Source organism: Oryx dammah, unplaced genomic scaffold (assembly GCF_014754425.2).
Source record: "Oryx dammah isolate SB20612 unplaced genomic scaffold, SCBI_Odam_1.1 HiC_scaffold_21, whole genome shotgun sequence".
Lineage (NCBI taxonomy): Eukaryota > Metazoa > Chordata > Mammalia > Artiodactyla > Bovidae > Oryx > Oryx dammah.
In genome coordinates this window covers 20522080-20540923 of record NW_024070205.1, presented here as the reverse complement: position 1 = coordinate 20540923, position 18844 = coordinate 20522080, and the positions used below count along the sequence as shown (strand labels likewise).

Below are 18844 nucleotides of genomic sequence, written 5' to 3'. Positions count from 1 at the left end.
TGTTATTTTACACATTAAATAACAAGATTTAGAGTGACCTAGTAACTACCATGATTTCAGACCATAAATATAATTGATAGTTTGCAGTATCTGCAACAATGCTAATATGATATGAAAATGTTTGATTTCTTCTGGTGAAAAAAAAATCACAGCTAATGCTAATACTATGGTTTGCTCCCTACCATCATACTTGAAGGAAATGCTTGAGTTTTAGACAGAAATTAATGAAAAGGAAAATGTGATTTTGTTTCCATCCAGTTCACAGGCTCTCTGAGTTAACCTCATTGCAGGTGGAAGGCAAAGCAGAGACAATGGTGACAAAAGGACAGAGGGACGTTGAAGCTCAGGAAATTGCATAATTCAGCCAAAGGAAAGCCTTTCTCCTCAGGCACTGGGAGGCCACTGAAAGAGTTTGAATATGGAAAAATGAGATTTGAGTTTTAGAAAACTAATCGTAGCCACACTGGTGGATGAGTGGGAAGAGGCAAGATGAGATGAGAGCCTTTGGAGGCTGTTGTAGTAGATTCACATGCAGTGAGTCAGAACTAAAGCAGGGACCAGGTATAGAATGATTTAGGAGATACTCAAGAATTAAGGTCTGGGCTTCCCTGGTGGCTCAGCTGGTAAAGAATCCGCCTGCAATGCAAGAGAGCCTAGGTCAGTTCCTGGATCGGGAAGATCCCCTCGAGAAGGGATAGGCTACCGACTCCAGTATTCTTGGGCTTCCCTGGTGGCTCAGCTGGTAAAGAATCCGCCTGCAATGCGAGAGACCTGGGTTCTCTCCCTGGGTTGGGAAAATCCCCTGAGAAGGGAATGGCTACCCACTCGAGTATTCTTGCCTGGAGAATTCCATGGACAGAGGAGCCTGGTGGGCTACAGTGTCCAAAGAGTTGGACACGACTGAGCAACTTTCTCTTCACTTTAAGAATTAAAATGGAAAGAATTTGGTAAACGTTTGAGCTAAGTGCGACAAGAGAAGAGGGTGAGAGAAGGAAAAAGTTTAAGAATGACTTGAAAATTTTGGGGTTGGATAGCTAGATAATGAAGCTGTTACAGAAAGGAACAGACTTATGGAGATAGAGCAAAGGAAGATAATGAATGTAATTTAGGGTATTTTGTTTCCTTGAATGAAATAATAAATAGATACACTGGCTTCTGTCCCCAGTTCCTGATACATGGCTCCTGAAACCCTTATTAATTCCTACCTCAGGACACTAGGAGCATACCTTATTCTATTGAGATGATTCTGGGTGGGTCCTGGACGGAAGCTGTGAACGATCAGGCCATATTTCGAAGCTTGGCGTTTTCAGGACTGTACCCTTGCACTTTCTCCAGAGAGGGGCCGAAGGGCTGGAAATAATTGATCATGGCTGGAGTTAGTAATTGATCATGTCTAGGTAAGGAAGTCTCTATAAAAATCCAGTAGTACAGGGTATGGGGTATTTTAACGGTTGGTGAACCAGAAGTTTCTATGTGTCCTTATGCCAGGCCCCAGACAAGGACAGAAGCTTCTTTGTTCAGGAATTCCCCCTGTGTATCTCTTCATCTGGCTGCTGATTGCTCTCCATTGTAATAAGCCAATAATCTAGGGAGTAAACTGGTTTCTCGAGACTTAGGAGCTATCCTAGCAAAAACTTTTTTAATTGAGGCATAATTGACATAAAACATTATGTTAGTTTCAGATGTACAGCATAATTATTCAGTATTTGTATATATTGTGAAATGATTGCCACAATAAGTCTAGTTAACAAACATCACCATTTATAGTACAGAATTTTTTGTGTTTCTTGTGAGGAGAACTTTTGAGATCTGCTCACTTAGCAACTTTCAAATATGCAGTACAGTATTATTTACTATAATCACCATGCTGTATATTATATCCTGATGATTTACTTATTTTATAACTGGAAGTTTGTACCTTTTGATGTCCTTCACTCACTTCTCCCACCCCTCCACCCCCAGCCTCCGGCAGCCATCCATCTGTTCTCAACTATCCATGAGCTTGGTTTTTTTTGTTTTGTTTTAGATTCTGCAAGTGAGATCATACAGGATTTATTTTTCTCTGACTTAGTTCACTTGGTTTAATGCCCTCAAGGGCCATCATTGTTGTTGCAAATGGCAAGATTTTATTCTTTTTTATGGCTTAATAATATTCCATTACACACACATACACACACACATATATATACCATGTTTCTTTTCTCTATCCATTTATATGTTGATGAGTACTTAGGCTGTTTCCATATCTTGATGGTGGTGGTGGTTTAGTCGCTAAGTCATGTCCGATTCTTGCGACCCCATGGACTGTGTAGCCCACCAGGCTCCTCTGTCCATGGGAATCTCCAGCCAAGAATACTGGAGTGGGTTCTCATATCCTTCTCCAGGGTTTCCATATCTTCAGTTCAGTTCAGTTTAGTCGCTCAGTAGTGTCCGACTCTTTGCGACCCCATGAATCGCAGCACACCAGGCCACCCTGTCCATCACCAACTCCTGGAGTTCACCCAAACTCATGTGCATCGAGTCAGTGATGCCATCCAGCCATCTCATCCTCTGTCATCCCCTTCTGCTCCTGCCCCCAATCCCTCCCAGCATCAGGGTCTTTTCCAATGAGTCAACTCTTTGCATGAGGTGACCAAAGTATTGGAGTTTCAGCTTCAGCATCAGTCCTTCCAAAGAACACCCAGGACTGGTCTCCTTTAGGATGGGCTGGTTGGATCTCCTTACAGTCCAAGGGACTCTCAAGAGTCTTCTCCAACACCACAGTTCAAAAGCATCAATTCTTCAGCGCTCAGCTTTCTTCATAGTCCAACTCCCACATCTATACATGACCACAGGAAAAACCATAGCCTTGACTAGATCGACCTTTGTTGTCAAAGTAATGTCTCTGCTTTTTATTATGCTGTCTAGGTTGGTCATAACTTTCCTTCCAAGGAGTAAGCATCATTTAATTTCATGGCTGCAGTCACCATCTGCAGTGATTTTGGAGCCCAAAAAAATAAAATTTGACACTGTTTCCACTGTTTCCCCATCTATTTCCCATGAAGTGATGGGACTAGATGCCATGATCTTCGTTTTCTGAATGTTGAGTTTTTTTTTTGTTGTTGTTAAGCCAACTTTTTCACTCTCCTCTTTCACTTTCATCAAGAGGCTTTTTAGTTCCTCTTCACTTTCTGCCATAAGGGTGGTGTCACCTGCATATCTGAAGTTATTGATATTTCTCCTGGCAATCTTGATTCCAGCTTGTGCTTCTTCCAGCCCAGCGTTTCTCATGATGTACTCTACATAGAAGTTAAATAAGCAGGGTGACAATATATAGCCTTGACGTACTCCTTTTCTTGTTTGGCACCAGTCTGTTGTTCCATGTCCAGTTCTAACTGTTGCTTCCTGACCTGCATACAGGTTTCTCAAGAGGCAGGTCAGGTGGTCTGGTATTCCCATCTCTTTCAGAATTTTCCACAGTTTATTGTGATTCACACAGTCAAAGACTTTAGCATAGTCAATAAAGCAGAAATAGATGTTTTTCTGGAACTCTCTTGCTTTTTCCATGATGCAGCAGATGTTGGCAATTTGATCTCTGGTTCCTCTGCCTTTTCTAAAACCAGTTTGAACATCTGGAAGTTCACAGTTCACATATTGCTGAAGCCTGGCTTGGAGAATTTTGAGCATTACTTTACTAGCATGTGAGATGAGTGCAGTTGTGTGGTAGTTTGAGCATTCTTTGGCATTGCCTTTCTTTGGGATTGGAATGAAAACTGACCTTTTCCAGTCCTATGGCCACTGCTGAGTTTTCCAAATTTGCTGGCATATTGAGTGCAGCACTTTCACAGCATCATCTTTCAGGATTTGAAATAGCTCCACTGGAATTCCATCGCCTCCACTAGCTTTGTTCGTAGTGATGCTTTCTAAGGCCCACTTGACTTCACATTCCAGGATGTCTGGCTCTAGGTGAGTGATCACACCATTGTGATTATCTGGGTCGTGAAGATCTTTTTTGTATAGTTCTTCTGTGTATTCTTGCCACCTCTTCTTAATATCTTCTGCTTTTGTTAGGCCCATACCATTTCTGTCCTTTATCGAGCCCATCTTTGCATGAAATGTTCCCTTGGTATCTCTGATTTTCTTGAAGAGATCACTAGTCTTTCCCATTCTGTTGTTGGCCTCTATTTCTTTGCATTGATTGCTGAGGAAGGCTTTCTTATCTCTTCTTGCTATTCTTTGGAACTCTGCATTCAGACACATATATCTTTCCTTTCCTCCTTTGCTTTTCACTTCTGTTCTTTTCACAGCTATTTGTAAGGCCTCCTCAGACAGCCATTTTGCTTTTTTGCATTTCTTTTCCATGGGGATGGTCTTGATCCCTGTCTCCTGAACAATGTCACGAACCTCCATCCATAGTTCATCAGGCGCTCTGTCTATCAGATCTAGTCCCTTAAATCTATTTCTCACTTCCACTGTATAATCATAAGGGATTTGATTTAGGTCATACCTGAATGGTCTAGTGGTTTTCCCTACTTTCTTCAATTTAAGTCTGAATTTGGCGATAAGGAGTTCATGATCTGAGCCACCATCAGCTCCTGGTCTTGTTTTTTGTTGACTGTATAGAGCTTCTCCATCTTTAGCTGCAAAGAATATAATCAATCTGATTTTGGTGTTGACCATCTGGTGATGTCCATGTGTAGAGTCTTCTCTTGTGTTGTTGGAAGAAGGTGTTTGCTATGACCAGTGCATTTTCTTGGCAAAACTCTATTAGTCTTTGCCCTGGTTCATTCCATATTCCAAGGCCAAATTTGCCTGTTACTCCAGGTGTTTCTTGACTTCCTACTTTTGCATTCCAGTCCCCTATAATGAAAAGGATATCTTTTTTGGATATTAGTTCTAAAAGGTCTTATAGGTCTTCATAGGACCGTTCAACTTCAGCTTCTTCAGCGTTACTGGTTGGGGCATAGGCTTGGATTACCATGGTATTGAATGATTTGCCTTGGAAAGGAACAGAGATCATTCTGTTGTTTTTGAGATTGCATCCAAGTACTGCCATTTCAGACTCTTTTTGTTGACCATGATGGCTACTCCATGTCTTCTGAGGGATTCCTGCCCGCAATAGTAGATATAATGGTCATCTTAGTTAAATTCACCCATTCCAGTCCATTTTAGTTCGCTGATTCCTCAAATGTCGATGTTCACTCTTGCCATCTCCTGTTTGACCACTTCCAATTTGCCTTGATTCATGGACCTGACATTCCAGGTTCCTATGCAGTATTGCTCTTTATAGCATCGGATCTTGCTTCTGTCACCAGTCACATCCACAACTGGGTATTGTCTTTGCTTTGGCTCCATCCCTTCATTCTTTCTGGAGTTATTTCTCCACTGATCTCCAGTAGCATATTGGGCACCTACTGACCTGGGGAGTTCCTCTTTCAGTGTCCTATCATTTTGCCTTTTCATACTGTTCATGGGGTTCTCAAGACAAGAATACTGAAGTGGTTTGCCATTGCCTTCTCCAGTGGACCACATTCTGTCAGACCTCTCCACCATGACCCGCCCATCTTGGGTGGCCCCACAGGCCTGGCTTAGTTTCATTGAGTTAAGACAAGGCTGTGGTCCTAGTGTGATTAGATTGACTAGTTTTCTGTGAGTATGGTTTCAGTGTGTCTGCCCTCTGATGCCCTCTTGCAACACCTACTGTCTTACTTGGGTTTCTCTTACCTTGGACAAGGGGTATCTTCTCACCGCCACCCCTCCTGACCTTGAATGTGGAATAGCTCCTCTCGGCCCTCCTGTGCGCACACAGCCACCACTTCTTGGAGGAAGCTTAGAGAAGTCAAATTACATGCATAATGTCTTGCAGTCTAATGACTGTTTATAGTCTCTATTTTGAACCTGCAAACCTGACCTTAGATCACACTCTTAGCCTGTACACCTGACTTTATTCAGTTTTAAAGGGTCTTATTTACCAAGCTCAGGAGTTTGGATTTCATCACATAGATAGCAAGTTTCCTACACCAAGCAATGTTTTGTTTTATTTTGTATGTTTTTTTTTATCAATAATATATTCCCACAACTCACAATTTTTTTTAAAATACCAAAGGAGAACAATGAAAAAACTTTCATCCAACCATTCCTTCTCCCTACTCCCAGTGGCAATCTCTATTAGTAATTTCTTTGTATGTCCTTTTTGTATGAAATATGAATATATATTTTTATCTAACTCTACCATTTTACACAACATGTGTCACACTGTACATGCTTCTGCATCTTATTCTTTTATGTAATACATCTTGGAAATCTTTCTATTATCTCATATAAAGAGCTTTTTCATTCTTTTTTGTTTTACCAATTACAGCGTGCTCCATTGCATGGATGTACCATAGTTCATTTAACCAGTCCCTTGTTGGACCTAAAAGTTATGATATTTTGTTTTTACAACCAGAATTAAATCTAGTGTTGCCCAGAATTACCTTGTACATATTTCATACATGATCAGCTATATCTGGAAGTGGAAGTGCTGGGTCAAAGGCACATATATTTTTACATAGATGTTTAACCAGTTTACCTTCTCAGCAGTGACGCATGAGAATGCCTCTCCCCTAGCTTCACCAACAACATAATACCAAACTTTGGGTTTTGTTTGTTTCACATGTAGCATCTTTTTATTTGTTTAAGAGCCATTTGTATTTTCTTTATCTTTGCATATCCTCAGTCATTTTTAACTCTGTCATTGGTCCTCCTGATTTACAAGAGTTCATACTTAGGAAGGATAATAGCTCTTTGTGATGTGAGATGTAAATATTTTCCCCAATTCTTTAATTTCTTCTGCCTTTGCTTAGTTTTTTCTCTCTTTTTTTTTTGATTTATAGAATTTTTTAAATTTATTTTTTAATTGAAGGATAATTGCTTCACAAATGCTTTATAGTTTTTAGTGTATCAATCCATCTTTTCTGATAGATTTTCTGATTTTGAATCATAGTTACGCATTGCTCACTCCAACATTATGGAAAAAAAAAATTTTTTAGTACTTCTATAGTTTTATTTTTCACATTAAGGTTTCGATATTGTTGGAGCTATAATGAAGTATGGCTCCACTGTTGTTATTTTTTCCCCTAGATGGCTATCAGTTGCCCCAGTAGCGTTTATTAAAGTCTCTTGTTTTTCCCCTGTAATAAATTTTCTTCAGCTTATTTAGCTTTAGTTTCTAGACTTTCTGTTCTGTTCCATTGGACATTATATCTGTTCATCAGCTGGTCTTTTTTAATTATGAGACATTATACTATGTTTTGATATCTGATAAATCAAGTCCCTTCTCTTTGCAGTTATTTTAACAGTTTTCTAACAGTTCTTATATTTTTTCTTGTGACCTTTAAAATTGTCATATCTAGTTACCCGCTAAAAGACCCATTGGTATTTTTGATGGATCAAATTAAACTTTTAAGTTTATATGATAAACATTATAAGGATGGTATATCTTTCAATTAGTGTTCAAATCTCTTTTTATCTGGCAAAGTTTGTGAAGTAATAGTGATAGAGTCAACTTTAGGGGAGGGGTGTGTATAGTGGATTAGTTTTTATTTAGTGTGTAGTAGGCCAGAGGGTGGAAATACTAGTAAGTTTGTCTCTTCAAGGACCCCTATACATGTTTATGTTTTAACAACATAAAGAGTTGTTAAAATAGTATGTGAGGTTTTATAGGTATAGGAAATTAGCTCATTTAATGGTTATATTTCATAGAGGTGGAGAGCAAAAAAAAATTACCTACCTTAAGTTTTTATTTTGACATAATTTCATGGTTTACATAAAAATTGCAGAAAATGATCTGGAGTCTGCCCCCAGATTCCTCGATTGTTAATACTTCTGAATCGGTTGAGAACAGGTTGCAGACATGAATATCCGCTACTGCATTATGCTCTCTTAAGACTTGAGTGAGTATATCGCAACTTCCAGGGCACTCTTGTACACAACATCATTCAACCATCAAAATCAAGAGATTAACACTGGTCCAATATCTCTGATCACATAGACCCTATTCACATTTTGCCACGTGTCTGTGTAATGGCCTGGTACATCCAGGATTTAATCTAGGATATTGTATTCAGTTGCATTCACTTATTAAGTCTTTTTAGCCTCCATCAGGCTGAAACAGTTTCTCACTCTTCTTGTTTTTCAAGACCTTGATGGTTTGAAAGGCTGGTTACTTTCTGGAACATCTCTGATGTTCATGTTTCATTATGATTTAAAGACTTTAGTGACAATGCCAACAAAGAGCTGCTGTTCACTTCTTGGTGCAGAGTATCAGGAGGCACATGATGTTGGTCCCATTACTTGTGATGTTAACTCATCACTTGGTTAAGGTGGTGAGTGTCTGCAAGGTTTCTCCAGTGTTTTATACTTACTAATAAGTAACTACTGAGTACTTTGTAGGGAGAAACTCAAACCTGTATAAACATTATATCGTCACCAGACTTTTGCCTGGCAGTTTTAGCATTCATTGATAATTCTTGCCCACATCAGTTACTACTGTGACATTTGTCAAATGGTGATTTGCTAATCCTTCTAGACTTAGTGGTTGCCATCCTGTAGACCTCCCCTCACCCTGCCCCACTTTTGTTTGCTTATTTATTTATAAAACTATGAGCATACAGGCTCTTAATTTACTCAGTAACAATGTTATTATTATTATTTATTTTGATACTCAAACTGTCACAGATTTGGCGAGGGGGAATCCCTACAAACTGTCTCCTGTCATTTGGAATGTTCTCGTCATTCTCTGAGTGCTTCCTTATGGCTGGCATAGCAATATGACCCAGACTCATCTTGTACTTTCTCTGCTCCTGCCCTCGGGTCATCTGTTTCTCCAGGGAACCCTGGTTATTTTTAATACAGCACTGCTACTGCTGCTGCTAAGTTGCTTCAGTTGTGTCCAACTCTGTGTGACCCCATAGACGGCAGCCCACCAGGCTCCTCCATCCCTGGGATTCTCCAGGCAAGGACACTGGAGTGAGTTGCCATGTCCTCCTCCAATGCATGAAAGTAAAGAGTGAAAGTGAAGTCGCTCAGTCGTGTCCGACTCCTAGGGACCCCATGGACTGCAGCCTATCAGGCTCCTCCACCCATGGGATTTTCCAGGCAAGAGTACTGGAGTGGGGTGCCATTGCCTTCTCCCAATACAGCAGTAAAACAATATTTAGAAACTAATATATGTGTGCTAGGTGTGTTCATTACTACCTGAGTGTCACTGTTTCTAGATTTTCTAGAGGGGCAGAGGTAGAAAACGTATGTGGTATATATCCATGTGTGTGTGTATATATGCATAGATATACACATACACACATTCGTATTTTGTCTTCTTCTATATCTCTGTGTATTAAACCATCTATTCAAACCAGTATCCCCAGTTATAATTCAAGAGCGAAGGATTTACTCTGGCCTTCTCCCTTTGTACGTGTTAAACTCCTTTATCTATCTATTAGAAAACTGGTTCCCATTATCCTCGTCTGTTAACTCATTTGCTCAAGACCCCACTCCCCAACCAGTATGTAAACAAAGTCCTGGGCCATTGTGCCGTCTCTCCTTCCCCATGGCATTCTGGCCAAAATGTCAGTCCTGTCAAAGGAGAAGAGGCCATTACTTAAAGTGAGTTCAGAAATACACTGTGACAGTAGTTGACTTCTGGGAGGGGATTGGGTAGACAGGGCAGAGAGAGAAAAGGAGAGTTAACCTTTTCATGTATATCCTTTTGAATTTTTTTTTACACCATGTGCTTTTATTTCCTGTACAGAAAATAAAGATTTTAAAATCAATTCAGGATCTTTGTTTTCACATAGAGCTGCTCTCTTCTGCATTGTTTGGGGAGAATTTGGAGTCATCCTTTTTCTCTAAAAGTATTTGGTTCCATTCTCTCCTTTAGGAAATAATACTTGTTTCTATGGGAAGTGTTACTACTGCCGAGAAACAGAGCCAGCCTGTGCTGACGGAGACACGATGGAGGGGTCTGTCACGCTTTGGCTTCCGGATGTGTGGCCTCTACAGAAACACCGACACCCATGGGGCAGGACTTACCGAGAGGGCAAATTGGCCAGGTAAATGCTCCTGTGAGCCATTACTTTATTCTCTCCCATACCTAGTCAGGTGCTGACCCTGTGTAGGAGCCAGGGGTTCTGTCCACAAATAAAAAGGACTATGGATGGTTCGGGGAAACCTGCTAGTCTGGGACTTTCTCTTCTCTGTATTTTAAACAATGCTACATGCGGTGCTGACACTCAGTAAACACCCGCCATGCTGCTTGCCTCCAGGTGGGAGTATGATGAGAGCTACTGCGATGCTGTGAAGAAAACGTCTCCTTATGACTCCGGCCCGCGCCTCTTGGACATCATTGATACAGCTGTCTTTGATTACCTGATTGGCAATGCTGACCGCCATCACTATGAGAGTTTCCAAGACGATGAAGGCGCTAGTATGCTCATCCTTCTCGATAATGCCAAAAGGTAGGACCAGCAGGACTCTCCCTCGCCATTAGGGGTCTTGTATATACGAGAAGGATGCTGTCTCGGATGTCCTGGGAGAACTCCAGAACAGACTCGATAGAGGGCGTCCTTCCTGTTTGCACTCAGGGTCTTTGCCATGGGCACCCATCCTTCCAGCTTGTTCAGAGCTTATACTCCTTTCACCCCCAGGGATCTAAGACTTTAATAAAAATGGAAAAGTCATTTTTTCCAAGGAGTCAAAGATTCTCATTCTCTTTATAGACAACTGGAAACCAAAGTCTTGTATTTATTGCTACTTATATCATTCTTGACTAGGAAGTTTAGAATCTTGAGAAATACATAGTTAACAGAACATGAAATTTAGTTACATATATAGTTAATATATACTATAAATATTTAGTTAATATATACTGTAAATATATAGTATCCAAAGGTTCACGCAGTTTAAAAAATTAACTTACTTGGGACTTCCCTGGTGGGCCAGTGGTTAAGACTCCAAGTTCCCAATGCCGGGGGCCCAGGTTCATTTCCTGGTCAGGGAACTAGATCCCACATACCGCCAGAACTAAGACTCCGTGCAGCCAAATAAATACATATAAATAAATTTTAAAAATAAATAAATAAATAAAAATAAAAAATTAACTTACTTGATAGGGTGTTTCTGCTATTTTTATGGCAGTCTAGGCCCAGATTTTTTCTATTATGAGTAGGAGAGCAGTTGCTTAGTGATTATAAAGACAAGTCACTATCTTGAATAAGACAATTTTATTAATTTTGAATAAATGAAATGTCCTTATTTAGATCCGAGCTATTTGAAGAGCACATTGTATTTTCAGTTTGCACTCTGCATTCCCCATGGTACCCAGTTAAGTGCCATACTTTTAGTTACACTTAATAAATGTTTGCTAAATAGAATACTTCCTTGGAGCCAGAACTGTCCAGACTCTGGGTCGCTAACTGTTAACGGCGGTTGCTGAGAATAAGCTGAGCCATGGATCCTCAGCAGAGAATGCTTGGGCAGCATTTGCTAAGCAGGCCACCACCTCACACTGGGCACCAGGCCCCTCATATTCCATGGAAGGAGGTGACAGTTACAGAGAGTGCGAGGCCGGCAGGAGGTGGCCAGGGCCGTGTGCTTCGTTTTCATTTATACTGTATTTTCAGTTCCTGAATAGCTTTATCCTTACTTGTAAAAGTGATCATGTGTGCTGTGGAAATACACATGGAAATAATTGCCTTTGCCATTTTTTATTCAAGGGCCTGCACTGTGCTGAGGGCTACCAGACCCTCCAGCTATTAAGGTGAGCTTCTAGGAAAAGAGTGGAAGGTTGACAGTTATTCCAGAATCAGTTCTTTTCTAACTCTTGAATTACTGCTTAAGGCATTTTTATATATGCTTCCAATCACCATTTTCTCAGCCTCTGTGAGCAGTTTTTTCTTTGTTGTAGGGAATAGGATAATCTAAGTCTTTTCTTATTGGTAATTTTGGAGTAGAACAAGTATAACTTCTTTTTACAGGAAATGACTTTCTACTTGTTTGTGAGAACCTAATATGAATAGCCTTTATTTCTCTGTGCACCCGTAAAACTTTCTCAAGTTTGGGGGTCTTCAGATTCTCCTCCATCTGTGGACTTCACACTTTGTCACAGTGGTCACACTTCAGCGCCTTGCAGTCCCAGCAGGAGAAAGGACCCTTGTAAAGGAGTGTATCTGTTTTTCGATGCTACAGTGCAGGCTGTTAGGAATCCTGGGTCTAATTGGTCATAAACCCTGTTTATTTCTAATTTAAGTGATTTGAGCTGTGGGGGCATAAAATTATCTAGGATCACGTTGGGGTTTCTTATAGAATTTGTTCTTACCTTGATGTTGAGAATGGAACTGGTGCTTTCATCTAATTTGCTAAGTTTTCGTTTAATTTTCAGCTTTGGGAACCCCTCGCTGGATGAGAGAAGCATTCTCGCCCCTCTCTATCAGTGTTGCATGTAAGTTACTTTATCAAATGCATTTGCCTGCAGTGCTTTTCGTACTTTTCTAACCCAGAACCCCCTGGAGTTCCTGGTATGTAAGGGATCAGGGAAGGATTTCTATAGCAAGGCTTAGACAGCATTTTGAGTTTTATATGAATAGAAATTATCAGTTTATCTAATAATGTATATCAGTTTGTTTTAATATCAGAACACAGGCCCTGCTCCTCTGCAGAATCCGGTGCAGTCCATGCCCGAGTTGCTCTGCCATGTGTTCCTTCCTCTCACCACCGCAAGCCACCTGTGGTTTGCTTATCTCAGTCAGAAGTTGTGTAAACCAAAAATAGCTATCTCCCTAGGTATTTGTGTGTCGTCGCTCAGTCGTGTCCAACTCTGTGTGACCCCACGGACTGTAGCCTACGCGGCTCCTCCGTCCATGGGATTCTCCAGGCAAGAGTACTGGAGTGGGCTGCCATTTCCTTCTCCAGTGGATCTTCCTGACCCAGGGACTGAACCCGGGTCTTGCAGGCAGACGCTTTGCCCTTTAAGCCACCAGGGAAGCCCTCCCTAGGCATTTAGTAATTGATTGTTTGAAAGTCTGTGTTAGCGAACAAAGAAATTAAAAAATAAATCAAGAAAATGAGGTAGAGACTGAGTTCTAAGGAGCTCCTTTTCAGATCATCATTGCCAGTATGACTTTAAAGCGTGAGCACTAAGAATCAGCTCGGACCCACCTTGCTTGGATACTACTGGTCAACTCCCAGAGAGACACTGATCGCATAAGACTCCTTTCTGGCAGCTAGTCTGTTTTACTTTTCTTTTCTTTCTCTTTTTCTTAAATAACAGGATTCTGCAGAAAGTGTTACCTAGGCTACCCTAAATTATCTTCATTAATACTGGGAAGCAGTGATACATCCAGTCAGAACCTGCATCTGTAAAGGAAGATGTCTTTATGTTAATCAGTACTGTCAGTCTGGTGCAGTCAGAAGATAGAAAAGACATGGTGTATTCAACAGGAAAGTTTAATATAAAGGAGGGTTAAACCCTCTGATACACAAGTAGGGCCGAAGGAGAGTAACCAATTTGGAAGAGACCCCCACCCCTACCCCCTGCCCCAAGGCTGGGTTTGGTCCTCAGTGGAGAAAGTGTAGTTCAGCCTACTTGATAGCAGAGAAGTGCACTAGTTTGCAGATGCTGGGCGTGCAGGAAGCAACCCTCCAGAGTGCAGGCAAGGAACAGGCAATCCGCAGGTCGTGGCCTGTACAGAGAGAGCCATGACTCAGTAGGAACCCTCCAGGCTACAGGCAAGGCTTATTTGTGGGCCTGTGGAGGGAATAAGGATACCAGCATGGGTGGGTGGCCTTGGGGCTCTGGTTTCCATGTCAAGAGGGCCTTAGGAAAGTTACTACCAAGCCAGGCCGAAGCTGCAGTGTCAAGGAGGACCTGCCTGCTCTGGGAATGCGGCCAGGGAAGAGCTTCATTTGATGACCTTCCCCGAACACTCCTGCCCTGTACAGCAGCCAGAAGCATCTCCCTCCAGCATCCTGTACTAAGAAAGCCTAAGAGAAGAGATAATTAGAGGACCTCTGTCCATGAGAGCAGGGCATACATGAAAAGTGGATTTGGAGCTTAAGTCAAGTGATACTTTGGTCATGCAGGAGAAATTCTGATGCTCTAGGCACTCATATTTTTCAGAATTGGAAAACCACACTGCCTCTGTGCTTGTCCATCCCTTCCACGCTTTAGCCAAAGATCCTTACTTTCTTACTGTTCAGATGGCTGCAGAACAAGCTGCTGGCCTCATGCAGAGTCAGGCCTTAACACATACCTAGTAGTTCCCGCATTACCTACAGGGGGCTTCATACTTTTCTTCTAAAATAAACAGAAGATCCTCTTTAGGCAAAAAATAATTAAGAAAAATAGATACCCTTAAAATAAACTTTTTCTATTTGTAAGATTAATGCTAGAATTTTTAATTCAGAAACATAAAAAGAAGGAAATTTAAATTAAATTACTTGCTAAAATGTAAGGATACCTTCTGTTAACACTCCAGTGACTTCATTCTAACCGTATGTGTATGTTTGTGTGTGTGCTTATACACACATTTTCTTTCCCCACAGATTTGAAGTAAAACAGTTTTTCCTTCCAAGTTTCCCCCCTGATTCAATATTATATGGGCATTTCCTCATGCCACTGAATTTTCATAACTGCTTTAAATGGCTGCATGGTTTTTCATTGAATGGATGAACCATAGTTTATTTAACTATTTCTCAGTTGTCAGGCATTCAGATTCACATTTTTCCTGTTCAAAAGAGCACTGCAGTGAACATGTATAAATATTGTGTGTATCTCATTAGTTACTAAGAAGGAAATATCAAAATGTGGTAATGTCACTCATAATATAGAGCTGCTTTTAAAACAGAAATGGCTTTTCTAGTTGAGATATTTTAGATAATTATTTCTTTACATTTGTCTGCCAAGCAAGTTTCAGTCTCCATTTGACAGTGAGAGGCTTTATGTAACCTGTTCTAAAACTTATTTCTCCCAGCATTCGTGTTTCCACGTGGAACAGACTGAATTCCTTGAAGAATGGTGTGCTGAAGTCTGCCTTAAAATCCGCCATGGCCCACGACCCTATCTCCCCAGTGCTCTCTGATCCTCACCTGGACGCTGTGGACCAGCGGCTCCTGAGTATCCTGGCCACCGTCAAGCAGTGTACTGACCAGTTTGGGATGGACACTGTGTTGGTGGAAGACAGGATGCCTCTCTCGCACTTGTAATTCTCCACAAAATAAGTGAAACTGCTTTTTATAAAGATAGAGAAACAGCACAATCAATTCCAGATGGTATGAGATGGATTGGAAATGGCCAGCAGCACGTTCTGGTAATAGGGGATAGGGTGGCCTTGGATTTCTTTGGTGTTTGCTGTAGTAGAAGCTAAAGCAAAGACTTACAAGCTTCAGACCATGGAACTGTACCTGCTGAACCACCTTCAGACTTCCGCGGCGTTTGCCCATCCTAGCAGTGGGCGGCACAGTTGGTCAGTCTTAATTTCTCATGCCAAAGGATGAAGAGAGGTGTGACATCCAACTGGGTTAATGCTGGGGTTGGTTCTGGAGTGTGTATTTGGAGTTCATCCTTATAGTCCTTTCTCCACACTTGTGGATCTTCCAAAAACACTTTACAGTCTCTTGAGTCCTTTTTTCCAGGATTAGTCAAATTGGGGATTTTACTGCTTCCTGGGGAGTGGCAGCAAGGAACCCGGCATTCTGTTGAGCCAAAGTAGAATGCTCTGTTGGAAGGACTATAGCTTGTAAGGTAGAATTAGAAGGAAGGACAAAAGCAGGAAGGATGTTTGGGCTTTTAAGTAAGAAGGTGGTAGTGCTTTTGATGATTCTTAAAGGAGGGAAGAAGAGAGAGAGACCTGCTTGGTAGAACCAGAATCAAGGAGGTGATTGAATTAGTGAAAAACAGGTTCCCCTGTATTTAAGTTCTTAACATATATAAAAGCAAGCATGACTTTTACCTAAGTAAGATTTGCATTCTCATGGTTATGTCCAAATTAACCCAAAAAAATTGTCTGTAGAGAACCTACTGTTACAACCCAAGTACAATTCTGTAATGGAGGTTTACTTTCTTTTTTGCCCCAAACAGGCAAATCCTTTGCAGATTAACAAAGCAAACTGAAAATAACGCCTTGCGTAAGAGTTAGGTTGCCTGCGATCCCTGCCATCCTGATTTCCAAAATGAATTTTCACTTTTGTCTTCAAGGTACTTAGTTGTTAAAGCTGTTGTTCCCGAGAGACTGGCAATCCTATTTGTGCCTTTCTTGGAGAAAAGCCAGCTCACTCCTATAGCTAATAGTTCACATCCTGCTGGTGGCTGGACCTGTCTAGTGATTTGGGCCACGCAGAAGGCTAGAAACACAGATTTTAAGCCTTCTGAGCCTTAAAATTAAGGTGGTTACCAGGAAGAGCCTTAAGATTTTGATTTATGTCATACCCTGTCTTGTTCTGAACCCATGAGGTAGTGTCCTTCTGTCTTCTATTAGCACTTTCAAATATCAGGTTGCTAAAACAAGCTTAGTTGTGTGTTCTGGCAAAGTGATTTTGACATGTAACCAGTTGCATTAAAATACAGGGCAAGGAGAGCTGGCCCGGTGAGTCCACTTGTGCGTCCTCAGAGCTGGAAGCTTCTCTCCTGAATTTTGTCTGGGGACTCTTCGGGTTCTGACTTCTGTGGAGCAAAGACTAATGTTTAAAGTGTGGTTGAACAAATTTACTGCCAGCCACTGGAGACCAATTTTAGGTAACCGCCCTTTCAACAATGGTTTAGAATTTATGCTCTGATTTTCTCAAATTAAAAGTCAACTGAGTACCCAGTAACTACTTTAAAGTAACATGAAATTAGGATACTTTTGTACATAGTTTGTACATTTGAAGATGTACACAGAATAGGCTTATTTTTTAAAAGCTTTTGGATTTAAGAAGACATATCAGACATATCAAAACACTGAGCTAGTGTTAACAGGAAGAGGCATTGATTTCAGTTTTAAAGTCATGTACTGTGTGCATCCAGGGAAGTACACATTTGAGCTTGAGAATACCTTGGATGATGCTCACCTCAAAGCATCAGGGAGCCAGTAAGAAGGTAGTCAGTGCTGCTTTGCTTGATAAATGTTAGTTGAACTAATTCTTTCAAACACGTGATATTGTTCTTTGGTATGCCCCAGTGGAATGAGTAAGAACTCTTCTCAAACTCTGGAACTTTATTCATAATGCTGAAGGCAGAAGATTCTGTTGAGGAAAAATGCAGGAGGGAAGGCTGCTTTGAAAACGTCTCATTCTTTTTTCCAAACACTGCTTCATTCTCCTTCCCTATTTTAATATCTTAAAAGGTGTTCAGATGTATAGTGGTTAAAGTTAGAATTGTGCTAAGAGAGTGGTGTGAACTGATGCTTAGAATATAAATTTATGTTCTAAGTCAGTATTGGATTAAGCTGAGAAAAGTGTGTTTAGGTAAATCTAGGAGAAAACGAACCATAAGCTCTTAGTTCTAAAATTCATAAACTATATTCTGATTCAAAAAAGAGGTAGATATTGTTTTTTAAAGTTTTGTAACACTGTCCTTTTTATGGTTTATCTTTTAGAATTGAGGGTTGTTATAATCAGGTCATTGGAAGGGTTTTTGGTTAGTCTTTAAGTTGGGTATGCCTAGTTAACATCTAAAGACAAACATGGATACATTTCAGTATTCTAAAACTAAGAAAATCAGAACTGAGTAGCATTTCTGCACTCCTTCTCCTACGTTTTAAATATATTTATTCCAGAGTTTGGGGGAATATGGGTATAGAGGTTTCATCCTAAAATTGTTCTTTAATATGAAAGTGTATTATTAGTTTGGGGTAAATAATTTTCTGTGCAAAACAAATTAATAGGATCTGACTTGCTCAGAGTATTGTTTAATAATATATTAATAAGGCATTTCTCTGTATTTGCTCTCAGGATTAATATGTCAAATGATATGTAATAAGGAAATGGGAGAATTCAGGTACATCCATTGTATACTGTTTGGAGCAAGATGAATCCTCTACATGGCAAAATTTCAGTGTCACCTGAAAGCCACCTGTTCTTCCAAAGAAATCCATCTTTTCTTTTTTTTTTTCTTTTTAAAAAAAGAGGCTCTTGGCCTTTCCCTCCTATCCAGCATGTTCCTTCACCCTCTCTTCTCCACGGCTTCCATATTCTCATTTGACCAGTCCATGACCACACCTCAAATGATGGCAAACAGCATCTGTCACTTTGTGAGCTTGGGCTTCAGGAAACATGAGTCAAGGTATATGTATGTATATAGTCCTATATGTATTCTAACAAGAAAATATTTATTTTCACACAGGGAAACACTGACTTATGTTGCTGAAGAACCTGAAGCTGGTAAAAGGTTCTCAGTCTCTGAGCGTGAACCTAAGTGACATAAAGACCAACCATTCAGGAAACACCTACTGTGCTAGCCAGGGCCGGTGCCGAAGCAGATAGACCTGCTTCGTAAGACTGCTGTACAGCAAGGAAGGGCCAGTTTTCCTCCTTCCACTCCTCAAGTCTGGGCCGAAAACGTGGGGGCTGGCTGGATACTATACTGCCACAGGTTTTTAAGGAACTAAGGTGTTACTCAAAAATACAAAATGTTTAGCGGGGGGAATCTGGGAATAATTTACCGGGAAGTAATTTATTTGCTTAAGAGAGAGGTGTTAAGAACCATGACCCTCGGTTCTCTCAGAGCTCTTGCACAAATAGAGGTTGTGCTTGGTAAGACATCAAACAAGACAGATATGCACCTAAATTTCTAATGTGTTCTATGGGTTTCAATTCTGAAAAAAAAGACAATGAATAAAGATTTTAATAAGTA

At 40.6% G+C, this 18844-nt stretch overlaps 1 protein-coding gene across 2 annotated transcripts in view; it reads left to right on the top strand.

Annotated features, from left to right (window-relative positions):
* Positions 1 to 18844, top strand: part of FAM20B (FAM20B glycosaminoglycan xylosylkinase) — a 44463-nt gene extending 25619 nt beyond the window's left edge. For both annotated transcript variants that reach the window (XM_040263897.1, XM_040263898.1), the window contains exons 5-8: positions 9899 to 10070; positions 10284 to 10475; positions 12398 to 12457; positions 14988 to 18844. In XM_040263897.1, the coding sequence (XP_040119831.1) occupies positions 9899 to 10070; positions 10284 to 10475; positions 12398 to 12457; positions 14988 to 15219 (656 nt within the window). In that variant the 3' untranslated portion in view covers positions 15220 to 18844. The remainder of the gene's footprint in view (positions 1 to 9898; positions 10071 to 10283; positions 10476 to 12397; positions 12458 to 14987) is intronic.